The sequence below is a fragment of the Hibiscus syriacus genome, unplaced genomic scaffold, assembly GCF_006381635.1.
Source record: "Hibiscus syriacus cultivar Baekdansim isolate YM2019G1 unplaced genomic scaffold, ASM638163v2 tig00111311_pilon, whole genome shotgun sequence".
NCBI classification, from domain to species: Eukaryota; Viridiplantae; Streptophyta; class Magnoliopsida; order Malvales; family Malvaceae; genus Hibiscus; species Hibiscus syriacus.
This window is the reverse complement of record NW_024063054.1, coordinates 124205-141111: the sequence shown is the minus strand read 5'-3', so window position 1 is coordinate 141111 and position 16907 is coordinate 124205. Positions and strand designations below refer to the sequence as shown.

Genomic DNA, 16907 nt, shown 5'->3' with positions numbered 1-16907 from the left:
AGAAGAAATGTTTCATTTATGGAACTCTTGCTGCAGTTAGAATTATGACATTGTTGCCCCATTTTATCTTTGATAACACCGACTTTCTTCGCCTTGACTTTTGTAGAAATCCAATAAAGCTTTCATCTTTGAAAATAGAATCTATCATCTTTGGAGAATGTAGATGTAAATATGTCAAACTCAACAGAGATTAATTAGGAGAACAGTGTTTGTTCTAATTTGACTCTTGAAACACATCATAAAGAGGATTTATCCTAATTCCTTTCATGTCTCCACATCTAATCGTATCTCGAACAAAGCCATTCAAACCATATTATATCGAGATGTTTATCAACAACCTATCATTCAACTTTAGTTGGCTCCACTTGTTTCTTGTTGTTAAAATTTCAACTCCTTTTCCATGGAAAGAAATCTTCAATATTTATCATTCTTCATACATTTATGTCTCATTGGAAATATTTGCTCAATTCAATGATCTTTCTGAAATACGATATAGGTTTTCAACATACCCCAACATTTGCTTCTTGTTAATGTGAGCCTTCAAAATGCCCCACATTCTATTTCTGGTTGGAATGGGTCTTCAAAATGCCCTAACATTTTCTTCTTGTTGATGCGAGCCTTCAAGATATCCCAATATTCTAAATTTTAAGGCTTACTATCAATGTCTATTTGATTTGAATCTCATGATCTCCATGAGGTCCAACTTTGATAATGTTTCATTATAAGTACTCATGGCTTTTATTCGTACCCAAATCTCTTAACCTTGAATGGTCTCATTCTAGTATCAACAATATTATCAAATAACTTGAGGGCTTCTTTTCATGTTGCCTCAAACTTAAGAATTGATAAATCATTCTAATAGAAATGTCTTGCATTTTTATATGATCTGAAATAGTTGATCCACTTCTTCTTGACTGGTCGCACTTTTGCCTTTTTTCTATGCCCTGGGATATGTGCCCCCTTTATTCAAATGAAGCGATCCTTGTTGATGAATTGTTGATAATGTCACAAGAGAGTGTTACAAGTTCAATTCTTCGGACTTTCTGGTCTCTCGGATCACTTGCTTTCAAAAATGTGAAATGCTTCATCATTCTGACATCGTTTATTCTTTTTCTTCCAATAGAGGTAGAATAGGCATCAACTTGCTTCAAAGAACTTTCTTCTTTGAGACTGTCCTGTTTGAAAATGTTTTCCTCCTTTCTTTATCAAATAATGGAAGAATTTTGTAAAATATTGCCCCTTAAAGGTTCACAATTGAATCAAATCATAAGCATGAGTTCAAAGAATATCAAATAAATCAACTATTCTTTTAAATCATTCAAAAATATAGTCATATGGAAAGTTTCAAAATTATTGATTGATTTAAGGTGTAAGTTGATTCTGGTAAAGTAAGGTCTAGCATATATGTCTCTTTAAGCGTCTACTAACTTGAAGAAATGGTTGTTATGCTCATCTCATAGAGATACTTCTTGGTTCCAGATTCTCATGAACATTTTTGGGATGTGCGGTGATTCATTAAGAGCTTAAGATGTCTCTTATCGTTGTTGCACCATTCAATATTTGAGCCGCCTGTTCAGGTTTTCAACTCCTTTAGCTTCAAGATGTTATTCAAAATTTACATCTTGAACCCCCTTTATTATATATCATGCATTAAAGATTAGAAAAAACCAATTTTTGCAAATAAAAATCAATCCTGAGAAGCGGAATGAAATATGAAGATAGTCTATTTTACTTAGAAATCTATGTATGATTAGAATGAACTTTTTAGGGACGTAACGTAGGCTAGGGCTCATGGTTACGAAAGAAAGGGAGAAATATGCCCAAACAAGTGTTTAAGGGTAATTGAACCAAGGATCAGTTCATTTTGATGCCTTTAATATTGCCTTGCTTGACTTGGATCATTTCTTTTTCTAGTTCCCTCTATACTGCCAATTTTGGATTCATTTCCATTTTCTTATATCTCTAATATTTCTTGTTATTCTTGTTGAATATTAATCTTTGAACCGATTGCATTTGATCAACCTTGTAACTTGAGGCTCAATGAGTCACCCATCTTGAAATAATTGATTCAATTTCTCTTTTTTTCTTCTTCTTTTTCACTTTTTTTCTTCTCTGATGAATGAGTATATGACTTCAATTGCTTTGAGTACATTATTTTCTTCTTGCATTTCGGAAATTCTTTTGTTATTCTTAACTGGATTTGTCTTCAAGTACTTTGTATTTTACCTATCTTGTAGTTCAAAACTCTCTTTATTTCATGGAAATTTGCTTTCACAATAAAACTGGATTAACAATATTTATTCCTGTGAGCATATATCATTCACCTTGCACCCCCAATGTGGAGGGTGATCCTTGATTAAGGTTAAATCAGTAGAAAAATAATTCAGGCTCAAATGGGGACAACAAAGGATATATTTTTCTTCTTTTGCGAAAGGATAAATGAAAGAAGGCCGTTCATCATTTCATACACAGAAGTATTTGTAAAAAGAGATATCCACAAGGAGATGAATATTCAGGATTAACTTTTATTTACATGAAAACAATATAATTAATGCATGATATAATTATTTAAATCAATCTCTTTATTTCTTCTTCTTGTTTCGAGCATGCCCCAATTACTCGAACTTCCTTCAACAAATTGATCTATGATGCCTAATCTCGTTTCTTTTTATAAGAAGGTTAACAGATAAATGCAGGTTTGGTACTTTTGAGGTCTTTTGGTTTCACCGATATGACAGTTTTGTATTTGGAAGGACAAAGGTGACTTTTGAAGCCATATATGGTGGAAGGTAGTATCATAAACCAATCAGCTTTACCCGAGAAGGTAAACATATGGATTTGGTATCTCAAAAATTGGTAGATACATTACTTCAAAGTCTCAGATAAATGTAATGTCAGGATTTGGTTTTGATAAGGACCAAGAATAGATCAAGTAATTGTATGGAATATGAGAGGTCTAATTTTACCACTTGCCAAAGATCTATAAGTCTTGAAAAATTAAAAAAAATATTTAATTTACATGATACTCGAAAACTTCAATATTAAAATTTGATTCCTTGCTCATAACCATAAAAGAACCACAAATTTACAAGAAGACTGAGAAAAAAAAAGTTCAAAAAAGATGCTGAAAAATAATATAAAGCTTTGTGACTGATAAAATGATCTCTTCTTTAATTAAGATGCCCTATTGCTCATCTAATGTGATGACAATTGACTTAATCATACTTTGATGCCCCACTTGAGCTTGTCATCCATTGTTCCACTAATTCTCATGTCAATGTCTCATTATCAACAAGCATATCTATCTCCTTTAACAGTGACCTACAATTCCCCGTAGAATGTCCATATACCCCTAAGTGGAAATCACAAACACTATCTTGATCATAGCTATGAGCAGAAGGGTTTGGTGACACTTTCATTGCCTTGATAAAATATTTCTTGATCGTGAGATTTTCTTTGGTTGGTCTGAACCACTAATACTCCTTTTCTTGTGCGGTTATAAGGATTTTGGATGTTACATTCATTCACATCATCAGCTTTCGCTTTTTGATCAGATAGGCTTTGGATGTGACTTTTAAGTTTCATTCTCTGATTGCATTTTCAATCAATTCTCCACTTGTCACAAGATACTTAAATCCATCCCTTGAACTTTCCAGCATTAACTCATAGAAAGGAGCTGTAAGAGAATCATGAAACATATATGATATCTCTTCTTCTATCATGGGAGGTTGAACTTGTGCTACCATTCCTCTCCATCTTAAGGAATATTCTTTAAATCTTTCATTGGATTTCATCTTTATCATTTGAAGATCCATACGTTTAGGAGCTAAGCCTTTAACATATAGATATTGTCCCAAAAATACATCAGCTAAATCAACCCATCTCTTAATCTGCTCTCGTTTCAAATGATTGTATCATACTACTGTTGGCCCAACGAGGCTATCATGGAATGGGTGAATTAACAAATCATCAACATTTAGGTAACCTTCCATTTTTCTGCAAAACATTCTAAAGTGGATTAGGGGACAACTGGTGCCATCGTGTTTCTCAAAATTAGGTATCCTGAATTTATGAGGGATAACTAAATCTGGAACCAAGCTGAGTTCTCTTGCTTCTAGTTCTTTGTGGGAGGCATTAATACATTTCATATTTTTATTGTTTCATCAACCCTCTTGAATCACTCATCATATTGTGCATAGTTAATAAGGCTATTCTTTAGGTTCGAGTGGGATGCCCCAGGGTATGTTATCATTCTCGACGCATTAATCTGATAACCAAGTTGCTCTTTACAGTTATCTCTTCTTTATCAGCAGTCTTGGTTGTGATCAACTGGATAATCTGGTTTGATTCATCTTGTAGAGATCCCGATGATTCATTATTTGTCTCTTGATGTAACTCGTCAAACTGTTCTTACAACTGATCTTGTGATCCATCATTAGATTGCTCCATGATGATACAGTAATATGAATGAATGATCTCGGTTTTAGTATTACAAAACCTTTCATGAATTATTTACATGCTCTTATAATTAATGCATGAAATAATACTTAAATAAATAAATGTGATGCAAATGTGATAATGCAGAAATGGAATGCAAATTATGCAATGCAAATGCATGTATGCAAAAGGTGTTATTCGAGAGTGATTATCTTAAAACAACTTTCATTGAACACAAAAGTTTTGATACATCAAACAAACTTTACAGATAAGGGATAGCTTTAACTCCCAGTTTTTCTATTTCCCTCAAAAGCCAAATTATCTTCCACTCATGCTCAAGTTTTGAGTTGTCAATCTGCTTTAATTCTTTCGTAAAGTTAGCTAAATCAATCAGTTTATGAGCCACATTGTTTGCCTGAGCATCAACTTCCTTTATGACATTGTCTTTTTCCTTCATCTTGCATGTTAATTCTTGGATTTGTAGACAATATTGTTCATTTTCTCTTGTAAAAGAATCTTTGTGGTTATGAAGCCCTTGTATAAGATCTCTACAATCATCTACAATCCTCATCAATGTCTTGTTCTTGGCTTTAGTGGTTTCTAGCTCAACATCATTTTCCTACTTATGGAATTGATATAAAGCTTTCATATTAATAATGGATCTATTCAACATCTGATTTTCGACTTGACATCTTTCCAAATTGATGACGGCTGTATTGAGCATTTCTTTTGCAATCCACAAATCATGAGAAAACTTCTTAGCTAGACCTTTGTGTGTCTTGCAATTATATTTCAGTTTAATGACCCATGTTATCTATTCTTCCAAGGTATTTCTCATACCAGCCTTTTGAAAGGTTTGACTGATCTTTTGGAAATCCTCACGCATGGTTTTCTTTTCTGCGCTCAATTTATCATTTTCAATTTTCAAATGATGCATTTGAGCTTCATATTTCTGCAGATCTTCTTCCTTTTGGACACTCTTACCTTTGAATACTTTTGGTATCAACCTGATAGGATAATCAATGACCAAACTAGGTTGATTTTTTACCTCGAATTCAAAAATTCCATAATCCAAAAGATTTTAAACTCGATGCTTGAAAGAGGTACAATTCTCAATGGAATGTCCTTGAATTCCGGCATGATATTCACAATGAACATTGATGTCATACCAATTCGGATATGGAGGTTGCCACAGTTTCACATAATGCGGAGCCACTTCTCGCACTTCTAGTAGCTTTTCGTACAACTCCTTATATGGTATAGGGATAGCATCAAAATGAGAACCACCTTTCATCTTGGATTGATCTTGAGTTTCCGATGTTGGGAAAAGACTCTTAAATACTGATGAATTCTGATTGCATGACTTCTTTTCATCTCTGGTAACTTCTACTGTTGTCACCATTTCATTGGTATCTTCAGACAACTTGTTGATATGAATGACTGTGTGTGATATCTCAAATTAGTTAGGATTAGAAGTCCCTTGTATATCTGAGATTGCAGGATTATGTTCATTGAGCTCTCTCTCTTTTGTGCAGAAGTCTCTTTTCCTTTGGTCAAAACAGATATTCTATCCATCATCTTGGACATTTTCTCTCTTATTTCTCGTATCTCCTTTTGCTCTTCGACAGACATACGATGTTATTCCCTAGTTGTGTTATAGTTTACTAGATCATGAAACCCTTTATCCATAATAAAAACCTTTTATTTTGATGACCACTCACAAATCAACACCTTTGAATCATGTCATGATCATGCAATGCAAACAAAATAAATCAATATAAACAAATTAAAGAAAAAAATGTATCTTACAGAATAAAGATAAAAAAATCCTATCTATATATACATCCTATCCTCATGCTTTCTAGTTCCATGCTTTTTTTGGAAAAATAGCATAATCGCATGATTTCTAGTTCGCATGCATTTATTCAGAAAATAAACTAATAATGCATAAATTAAAAGAATCAACATGCTTTTCCTTGTGTACTAACCTTACGAGACTTATTTGGGTTAGGCTCCACCTAGACTCAAGTTCTAGGTTTATTATATGATGGGTTTTGGCTCTAAGGTAAAAGGGGTCAACGAATTGTCCTTTGTTGATGCCCCTTTGGTCTGCCAAGCCCACAACCCTGGTCCATTACAAACTTTCGAACTGAGTTCAATTCGAAGGAACACACTTCCTTATGTCCATAAGGAGGTGAAAACCACACGAGGAAAATAAGGTGTGAGCTCAAAGAATGATCCCCTATCCCATACGGAGGTGAAAACCATACGAGGGAGTAGTTTCTCATTCAAGCTAAATAGGATAAGACTAGGGTTTTAGCTCATGTCATGAATACAGTGCCTAGTATGCGAGGAAAAACATAAAAAGAAATAAATAATGTACAACACACAAATATAATCTTTAAATCTAAAAACACACCATTAAATCTAAAACATTAACAAACCAATTAGTACAACTATTTATACAAAAATGATTATTAAAATAATCAAGGGAAAAACTAAATTAAAACAAATTTAAATTTATTGCAAAGACAATTAATTAATAAAGTGATGGCTTGACTCTCTTTAAAAAAAATATCCCCAACGGAGTCGCCAAGCTGTCGAGACGGTATTCGCCCGACGAAAACAAGTGTCGTTGCTTTTTAAATATCGTCACGAAAAGGTAAGTGTTTTTCTTTTGGTATAAGATAAAACACAATTTGTGGAGTCGCCACCAATCATTTTATCGAGATGTGATTGGTCACCAAAAATGATATGTTATTTTAATAAAATTTATAAAAATAATACTGAAATAACACAAAAATGGTTTGCTTACCAGAAAATGAGTTCGGGAGTCGGTTACGTGTGGGGAAGGATTAACACCCCCACAACGCCCAAAATTGATACCTTTGTTTATTAAGTAATGTATTTGCAATAAATTAACAAATTTGTATTTAATTTCAATTTATGATCCCATTAAAATAGTAAGGATATTATTTTATACCAATAAATCATTTAAAATACTTTACTAATCAGTTAAGAAAATATTTTATGACTTATTGTATAAAATAATATAACTCAATTACATATAATAATTTTAATGATTTAATCAAGAAAATATAAAAATTAAGGTTATTATTATAACTACTTAATATGCAAAGTACTATAGTTGTAAATAATCCTCTAATAATATGAAAATATTAAAATTAAGAGAATAAAATACATATTTCAAGAAAAAAATAAAAAAATAAAGTGAAGCATTAAAATTAAGACAAAAAAGACATGGGATTAGTATTAAAATATGGCCAAATTTATGGACAAAAGTTAGTGCTCTACCTTATATTAAAACAAAATTTTTAAAGTGAAGCATCCATAATTATAATGCTCTACCTTTTTAATTTTTTATTATTACTATTAATAATGGTAGCACTTTGTGTATTTATTACTATTTTTAATTATTCATTATTTTATTTTATTTTAAACACTAGTATATATTATTAGGATACATATGTGACTAAAATAAAAAGTAATAGATAAGTACTAGATTTAAAATATTTAAACATAAAAGGTAATAATAAAAATAAAATAAAGTTGCAATTAAATAATAACCAAAATAATAATATAGGATTAAATAAAAATATATAAATTATTGGTCAATATTCAAAATACTATAAAATATATATTAAAATTGTAAATAATAGAATTACAGAATACATGGACCATGGATGTGATTTATCAATCCTGAAATTGCACATACACTCCCTCCCCAAAATGACGTAGTTTTGAGGAGTGTATAAATATCCCAAATTTGGCTCAAAATGACCAATTCTTCTCATTTTCTCAATTTTGTTTCTCTCTCTAAGGAGAGAGAAGCTCTCACTTCTCTCTAAACTCCCTCACCGGATGAAGCTCCGATCACCGGCGACCACTATTTCGACCACCGTCGATACTATTCATCGACGTTGGTTACTATTCAATCACTATTTATGGCCAAAAAAAATCAAAATAGCTCAAATCGTAGATCGAAACACCCTAAACCCGAAACCACCCTCCCTTTTTCCTAAAAAACTTTAAAACAACCTAGATCTAAGATTTTACCTTCGGTAAAACAACTTTTCCGACGACGTTTGGGCTTCGACGAAGGTAAGATCTCCTCTCTTTTCTTCTCCTTTCGGTTTGTTTGCTGCTCGTTGGTGTTGCTTGCTCTCTACCCGTTCTTGTCATTGTGTTCTCTCTTTTTTTGCAGGGAAATCAAGGCTTTTTATAGCCCTCAAAACACTGTTCGTTCGGTGAGTCACCATGAGTCACCGGATCTACGATGGTGACTCACCATATAGATGATGAAGTGTGCGGCTATCCTCGCTTCTTCTGGATCCTTTTGGGCTTGAACTGTGTTTGGGCCTGAACCGGGTTGATTTTGTAAAATGGGCCTTAGGGTTGTATTATTTGTAATAATAAATATATTAATATATAATAATAATATGATAATAATAATAATTGTAATATTATAATAATAATATATAGTCTCGGAACGAAAATGACTGTCGACACTCCTGATTATCACATGCATCGAAAGTTTCATTCTCTAACCATCCCCAACAACTTCGACTACCCCGTCGTTCCTGATCTTCTTATTCATTCTAAGACTCTCCACTAGGAGTGGGGAACCCGACCTCTCAAGGATCACAAGAGAAAACCCGACGATTCGTGATTTGGCGGCACATCAACATTCATGCAAGAACCCTAGATGAAACGTAACCCTAAAAAAATCTTTTTTTATTAATAAAAAATATTATTTACTATTGCAAATTGTAAGCAACTTGATATCGTTTAAGCAACGTCCCAGGTTCGAGTCCTTGTGTATGCAGAAAATCTCCGCTGGAAGACTCACCCACTAAAGCCGGGTGTGCGACCCAGGTCGATCCAGATTAGTCAAGGCGAAGCCTTAGAACTGGAGGGCGACCAAAAATAATAATAGTAAAAGAAAGGTTTAATAGCACTAAAAGATTATTTTAACATAGTTTAATGATTATTTCTTTACTTCACTCAAAATTTATTTACTATCATTTTTATTATTTTTAAGTGATTACAAAATAATAAATGTTATAAAGATTATCAATAATTTAACAATTAAAACTCACTACCTTTGCAATCTCTAACGCTTAAACTTAATATCACCAGTAATAACTATATATTTGATTCGTACAAATTTATTTACTATTGCAAATTGTAATCGACTTACTAGGATTTAACTTGGTCAACAAACAACATTCAACCCCAATAAATTAGTTCAGTTGTCATCCGTACATTGAGATTCATGAGATTGATTCAAAGAAGTTGATAAAGACTACCCGAACTTATTAGTGACACTTTTAATAGCGTAAATTATACAGTTGGTAGTTTAACTATTAAAAATTCTTTTATTTTGTTCATTTAATTTAAAAGATGTATAAATAGCCACTCAAGTTATATTCTTGTTATGTCATTAAAGTTGTCTTTTATTAATTTTTTATAGTTATTTTCTCAAAATTTTAATTATAAATATTTTAAACAATTAAATTTTATAAAATACATCCTCAGAATTCGGGTAAAATATTAATTAAATCCCTCTATCATGTGAGCATCAATTCAGATGCGGACATAAAATTTTATGTTAGGAGACAAATTTCTAAATTTTTAGGGTATATAAATTTTAGGGGACGAAAATAAATTATCGATAGAAAATACATAGAAAAAATTTAAAATATATGATGATTTTTAATTTTTCAAAGGGATGACTGTCCCACCCATTCTCCTCTCAATCCATCCCTAAACATCATGATTATCATATAAGTACAATGAATTGTCACATTAATTTTTGTATCAACACTAAAACTATCATTATCCGTCAAATGATAAAACTGATGTAATTAAAAAGTTTGGACAAAGTTTTTAATTTAGATTTATTATAAGAACGAAATGACTCCTTGAGTCGTTTTTTTTCCATCTATCCATTAGACTAATCAAATAACAAAACATGTCACTAATAAAATTTACTTTGGCTGACTAAATTGAGAAAGAAATGTAACTTTATTAACTATTTTATAAATTACAAAATTTGAGTGATTAAAAAGTAACAAAATTATAAATAGATTAGCAGCTAAACAATTTACTTTTTAGAATGAAAATAAAACCGCTATCAAGTGATTTAGACTATATAATCATGCTTGAGTGGCGACTAGTAATGACAGACTAATTAAGGGCCGCCATTGCCGTGGCCATTAACAACAAAAATAACATAAGAAATGCATGACTTTGACACAGGCATGACATAATCAAGATTAACAAAACCTAATGGTACGAGACACTAAACTCTTTAAATAATATTAAAATTTTAAATTCTAGTATTCTGAATGGAGTAAACTGAAATAAAAATAGAAATGACAATTTAATTCGAATTTGATGGGTCTTGACTAGACCCGATTCAATAGGATCGGATTTTTTTTAAAAAAAAGGGTTCGAATTGGATTAAGTCAGATTTTTTAAGAGATGAGGTCAGGTTGAGTCGGATTCTGGTGGATGGTGAAAAAACTCTGATACGGTCCGACCCGAAGATAATAATGCAATTTTCTTAAAATATTTATTATTATTCTAATTAAATCCTTATTTTTTTATTGGGTCGAATTGGATATATACGCTAAAAATTTGGGTAGGGTCAGAGTTGTGTAGAGGATATATATATTTTAGGTCGGGTCGGGTGGATATTATAAAATTTTCAGATCGGGTCAGGTTGAGTTCTGGTGGAGGATACATATTTTCAGGTTGGGTCGGGTTGACCAAAAAGCCAACCCTAACCCGACCCGTTATCATGCCTAATTGAAAGAGTCACCCTCATTATAATTCTTTGTAAGGCAATCTAGACTGATTGATCAATAAATTATATACTAATGATTATATAAAAAAATATCAGTTAATAATTAAGTTAAACCCTAAATTCTATCTAAAGATTATTTTTATTTTTTGGTTTAATACAAAAATAAGTGTCTAAATTATACCTTGAAATACGATTTAGTGCCTAAAGATTTTTTTACTAAAAATAGATGCCTAACATTTTATCCGTTACACTTTTAGGTCCTACCATTATATTTTTATTTTTTAAATTTTTTCAATAATAAAAATATTATTTTTCAAAAAAAAACTCCCATTCTCCATCATTGTTCGATCGGTTTTTGTTCGGAGCACGAAGAGGAACACAAAGGTAACGGTCGTGTAACATACGTACAGCTGTAGCCGTTGAAATCACTGGAAAACATAAAAAAACCTAAAAATTCGATGACAATTCGCTACGCTTTCCACGACAATCGACGCAGTTTAACGGTGGTTGGAGGACTGGGCTTTGGTCGCGGCATCGAGATAGTTTTGATGGTGTCAACGATGACGTTCACGGGCCAGCTCTACGGAATATGTGAAATTTGGGTTTTTGTGTGTTTTTAATTATAATATTATTTTTTAAAAATAAAATAATTGTTAAAAATTTATATGCATAACACATGTCATATAACAATCAAATTTAACGATCGTTACGGTCCATGCACCTAAAAGTGTAATATTGAAAACTTTAAACACCTATTTTTACCGAAAAATTTTCTAGACACCAAATTATATTTCGAAATATACTTTACGCACTCATATTTTTATTAAGCCTTATTATTTTTATAATTTACGTTTCAAAATCGTTAAAAGGTAGTTATGACTTATTAAATTTCTTAACAGCTGCCGGTGGAAGAACGTTGTGGATGGCACCAAAAAGCTTAACATGGTCCTGACTTGTACGTGAACCTAGCGTGTATGGTATACATAATTAAACGCTTGTTTGTTACAATTATAATTGACCAATTCCTTAATTAAATGTATAACGTAAATAAGCCACTGAAGCATTTCCAAAGCATGCCATGCACGCTAATAATTAGAAGTTCATCACTTGAACGTTACACATATTTTAATCAAGTCTAATAATGTGGTGGTCTAATCAAATTAGAAATTCGTAGATTACGTGATCTTCATCAATTAAATGAAACGCTAACGGGGGCTTAGCTTGTAAGATAGGCTAATATATATGGACAATTAAACCCTGGATTCCCCTATCCTTTTGTTTTTATTTCATGATGTTGGACAACTTAATCAAATTGGGGGCGTTAGGGGTATTCAAAATTTGGTTTTAACCGAATTAAGCGATCGAATCGAATTAATTTAGTTAATTCAGTCGCTACTGAATTAGTTCGGTCGGAGAAAGATTAAAGTTTTTTTGGATATTCGGTTAACGGTTAATTCGGTTCGAAATCGGTTAATTAATCGAAATAAAATTTTAAATATTAAATATATTATATATTACATATGGGCTCAGCCCAAACCATTTAAAACCCAATTAATAATTTAAAATCCAATAACTTTTTAAACCTAAATCAGTATTAATTAATTAAAAAAATTGTATAAATTTTTTATTTTATAATTATATATTATTTAAATTAATTGTAAACTGTTTTTCTGAATTAAAAAAATATTAAATATATTATATATAACATATAGGCTCAGCCCATACCATTTAAAACCCAATTAATAATTTAAGATACAATAACTTTTAAACTTAAATCAATATTAATTAATTAAAATTTTTATATAAAATTTTTATTTTATAATTATATATTATTTAAATTAATTATAAACTGTTTTTTAATTATAAAATATTTAATTTTTATATAAATTAGAAAATTTTAAAAAATTTCGGTTAATTCGAAAATTAACCGAATTAACCGAAATTTATTCGGTTCGGTTAATATTTTCGAAAAAAAATTCGATTCGATTAACGGTTAAAGAATTTTTTTTTGATTAATTCGATTAATGATAGTTCGATCGGTTCGGCCACCGAATGAACAACCTAGGGGCGATGTGGAAATTAGTTTCTTAAGATAATAGTATATTTAAGGGGAAACAAAAGGGTGATGGAATCTGCTTTACCAAAAGAAGAAAACAAATTCCCACTTAAAATAATTCAAGTGAGGGTGGATGAAAAAGTCTAGTAGTAACAAATGCTACTTGTAGCTTATTCAACCATATTGTTAATTCCGAGCAAGGTTAAAAGTTAAAGATAAAATACTACATGCCAACTTTGGAGCTTCCCTAGGGTATCATATAATCCCCAACTTTTTTTTTACCAGCGTGCTTTGCGCAAGTCTAGTAACACTGTGCTTTGCCAGTGTGGGTATGCAGCAACGGATGAAGAGGATTTGATTCCCTTTCCATATATACTCTTCGGTTTGCATCCACAGCTACAACGTTTACAAAAGGGAAGGGAAGGGGATTGGTTCTATTTAATGCTCGACTAGAACAGTGACCCCACCCCTTGTTTGCCGCTGCCTGATTGTATCTAAACTTATCGTACCAGTCGTCATGGTAGTTGAGCTCTCTTCAACTGCTACTTACCTCAATGCTAAGAAATTTCTTCATCGATCGATCCAACTTTTAGCACTAATGCATGCATATATTAATGTTAAACATTGGTCTAGCAAACTTTGAAAATGCATGACATTTCTTTGAAAGAGTACAACCCAATAACAGATTCATAGATTTTGGCACAGCGTCCACCAGAAAAAGTTAATTTTGCTACTGATTAATCCACATTAATTCATTCGGGCACAACGAAGACTTTACTATTCTACTACTAGTTACCACCTTTTCTTTTAACTCCAAAGTGGGGACAGTTTAAAATGAAAATCGAGGAGTCGGTCCGTTCGGTTGGTTACACCATACAACGGGTTAAAAGAGGAAAAACAAAAGGAAAAAAAAGTTGTTTAACTGCCGTTGGCAAGCGGACTAACGGCTGATTCTTTGTGGGGACTTGGAGGAAGGCTGGTTTTCCCGGAGGCAACAAGGCGTTGCACAAAGCTCTCAATTCTCTGTCCGTTAGTTTCCGTCAGTAACTGCTTCCCGCCAAACGGTAACGACTCCACTCCTCTTTCATTCAGTACCTCCTCTATTCTCGGCCCATCCATCGTTTCCCTCCTCAGTCCGTTTGCCTGCACCGCCGAATGTCGATCACGAAATCCGGAAAAGATTAAACGCGTTCAAATATGTTTTTGGCTTTCGAGAAACACGAAGGAAAAATTTAATAAAAATGCTTTAATGCCGTCCATCTTATTTAGCCATGACCAGGGATTAAATATAATGATGTGGGTACCTGGATTCGAACGTAGTCTGCACGGTTCCAACTGAAAGCGTTCCCCAACATCTGGTCTACGGTCTCCGAGACCCCGTCGAGCACAATGTCAACGACTGAAGAAGTTGAGCATTTTCCATTGTTACCGACCTTTGACCTTCCATGCCATGGACCGTTTCCTAACGACAGAACCAGCAGATCCTCCACGCCTTTGACTGACGGGAAATCCCTCTTGTTATGGAGCACGTGCGTTATTGCAGCGGCGGTAGGATTGTTCATGACCAAACCGCCGTCCAGGGCTGAGCAAGAGGTTTTGCCGTCGACGGATGTCAATGGGAAAGGTTTGAATAGGCTTGGGGTGGCTGAAGTGGCGCGACATAATTTCCAAAGCTCGAAGTTGAAGCTTGGTGATTCGGAAGCGTCGGCTCGAGAGAAAACAAAGGGAGCGGAACTCTTGAGGTCGAAGCAAGGAACCAGGAGAGGCTTACACGTGTCTTTCAGTGTCAAAACCGTTCCATCTTCTCTCTTGAACGTTTCCTTCAGCACCTTATCCATGCTCTTACAAGAGAATCTCTTCTGACGATGAAGAACTCCGGCGAGCGTCTTAACTTTGAAGAGCTTGGAGTTATTCTGAGTAATAAACTTGACAGCTTCTCTAGCAGTAAAAAGCGGAAGGCCAGTTCCATCGTCGGCAGAGAGCATGGCAGCAATAATAGCACCGACGCCGGTGCCGGCTATCATGTCAAAGAAATCAGCAATTTGAGCTCGAGGATCACCAGTTTTAAGGCGGATCTGGTCTTCAAGGTGTATAAGAGCGGCACCAGCGACAATGCCGGTGGTTCCACCACCGTCAATGCTGAGGATCCGAACCTTCTTGGTGGTTTCACAGTGAGATAGCCATTTCTGCTCAAGTTTTGTGAAGATCTCCAAAGTTACTTTACTCAGGTCCATTTTCGACAGTTGACGAAGAAAATGTTAGGAGTAGTTTTGTTTTGGTTGCTGGCTTCTTGAAAGTCCGTGAAAAAAAAGCAAAGAGAGAGCTTGGCCTCTATTCACAGTATGCTGGTGATAAGCCTTAATGGCGGCAGCCAGCAAGAGAATAATGTTTGCAGAGATGTTTCGAATTAATATCTCCGTGGCCTGTCGAGAAAGTGAGGTTTTCGATTTTCTCTGTGGGCTACTGGGGAGAGAAAGAGAGTTAAATCCGGGAGTGAATGAGTGAGTGCGCGAGTGAGGAGATGAGTATAAAAAGGATGGTTAAGGCTTTGGTTTGGTGAAGTACGTAAAACTGTTATTCGTACAAATTCAAACGTTGCTGTAAACAATGGAACCTCTTGGCGGCGTCTAAAAATTGGTGTGACCGGTTAAATAAATGATCGATTAAAATTTAGATCAGTTATATTATATCATTTAACATGAAATATTATCAAGTACAATAACAAATTAGGTAGCGCTTATATAATGTAATAGGTAGCACTTATATAATAAAATAGGTATTTAACCAGAAATATTATCAAGTACAATAACATATTAGATAGCGCTTATATAATGTAATAGGTAGTGCTTATATTGACCTATTTTATAAGTAAACCGATATATTTATACCGGTAACATTGCAAATTTACTTATTACTTTATAATTATCGGTTTTGATGTTTTTTGGATCGATACAATTTTAAATATATCGACACTTTATGCGTTCACAACGTTGGGCATTCATTCTGGAAAAAAGTACCGACACAAACTTAAAGAGTGTCGATACATTATTTAGACATATTTTCTCATAAAACCGGTATATTTCTATCAGGTACATTGTAAATTTACCTATCACATTGTAAATTTACCTATTACATTGTAATTATCGGTTTCGATGTTTTTGGATCGATACTTTTAATAAATGTATCGACACTTTATGCATGCATCCGTTTGGCATTCATCATGGACAAAATGTATCGACACAAATTTAACAAGTGTTAATACTTTATGATGACATATTTTCTCAAAAAACCGGTATATTATATTGGTTACATTGTAAATTTACATATTACATTATAATTATCGGTTTCGATTTTATTGGGATCGATATTTTTAATAATTGTATCGACACTTTATGCGTGCACCTCGTTTGGGCATTCATTCTGGACAATAAGTATCGACACAAATTACACAAGTGTCGATACAATATGTTGACTTGCTTTCTAAGTAACCGGTATATTTATACCGGTTACATTGGTAATTTACTTATTATATTATAATTATTGGTTTTGATGTTTTTTGGGTCGATACTTTTAGAAAATGTA

At 33.1% G+C, this 16907-nt stretch overlaps 1 protein-coding gene across 1 annotated transcript; it reads right to left on the bottom strand.

The window, feature by feature from the left end:
- Positions 1 to 14033: 14033 nt before the first annotated feature.
- On the bottom strand, positions 14034 to 15810 carry LOC120158383 (probable inactive patatin-like protein 9). The gene is made up of 2 exons (XM_039169236.1): positions 14630 to 15810; positions 14034 to 14468 (listed from the first exon to the last, which is right to left on the bottom strand). Exons 1-2 carry the CDS (start codon positions 15557 to 15559, stop codon positions 14244 to 14246), a joined length of 1155 nt encoding a protein of 384 aa, XP_039025167.1. The 5' UTR covers positions 15560 to 15810; the 3' UTR covers positions 14034 to 14243.
- Positions 15811 to 16907: the final 1097 nt, after the last annotated feature.

Coding starts and splice junctions, on each gene's coding strand:
- LOC120158383 (XM_039169236.1), bottom strand. CDS start 15,559: ATGGACCTGAGTAAAGTAACTTTGGAGATCTTCACAAAACTTGAGCAG. Junction 14,469..14,629: donor CAGACTACGTTCGAATCCAG/GTACCCACATCA, acceptor TCGGCGGTGCAG/GCAAACGGACTGAGGAGGGA.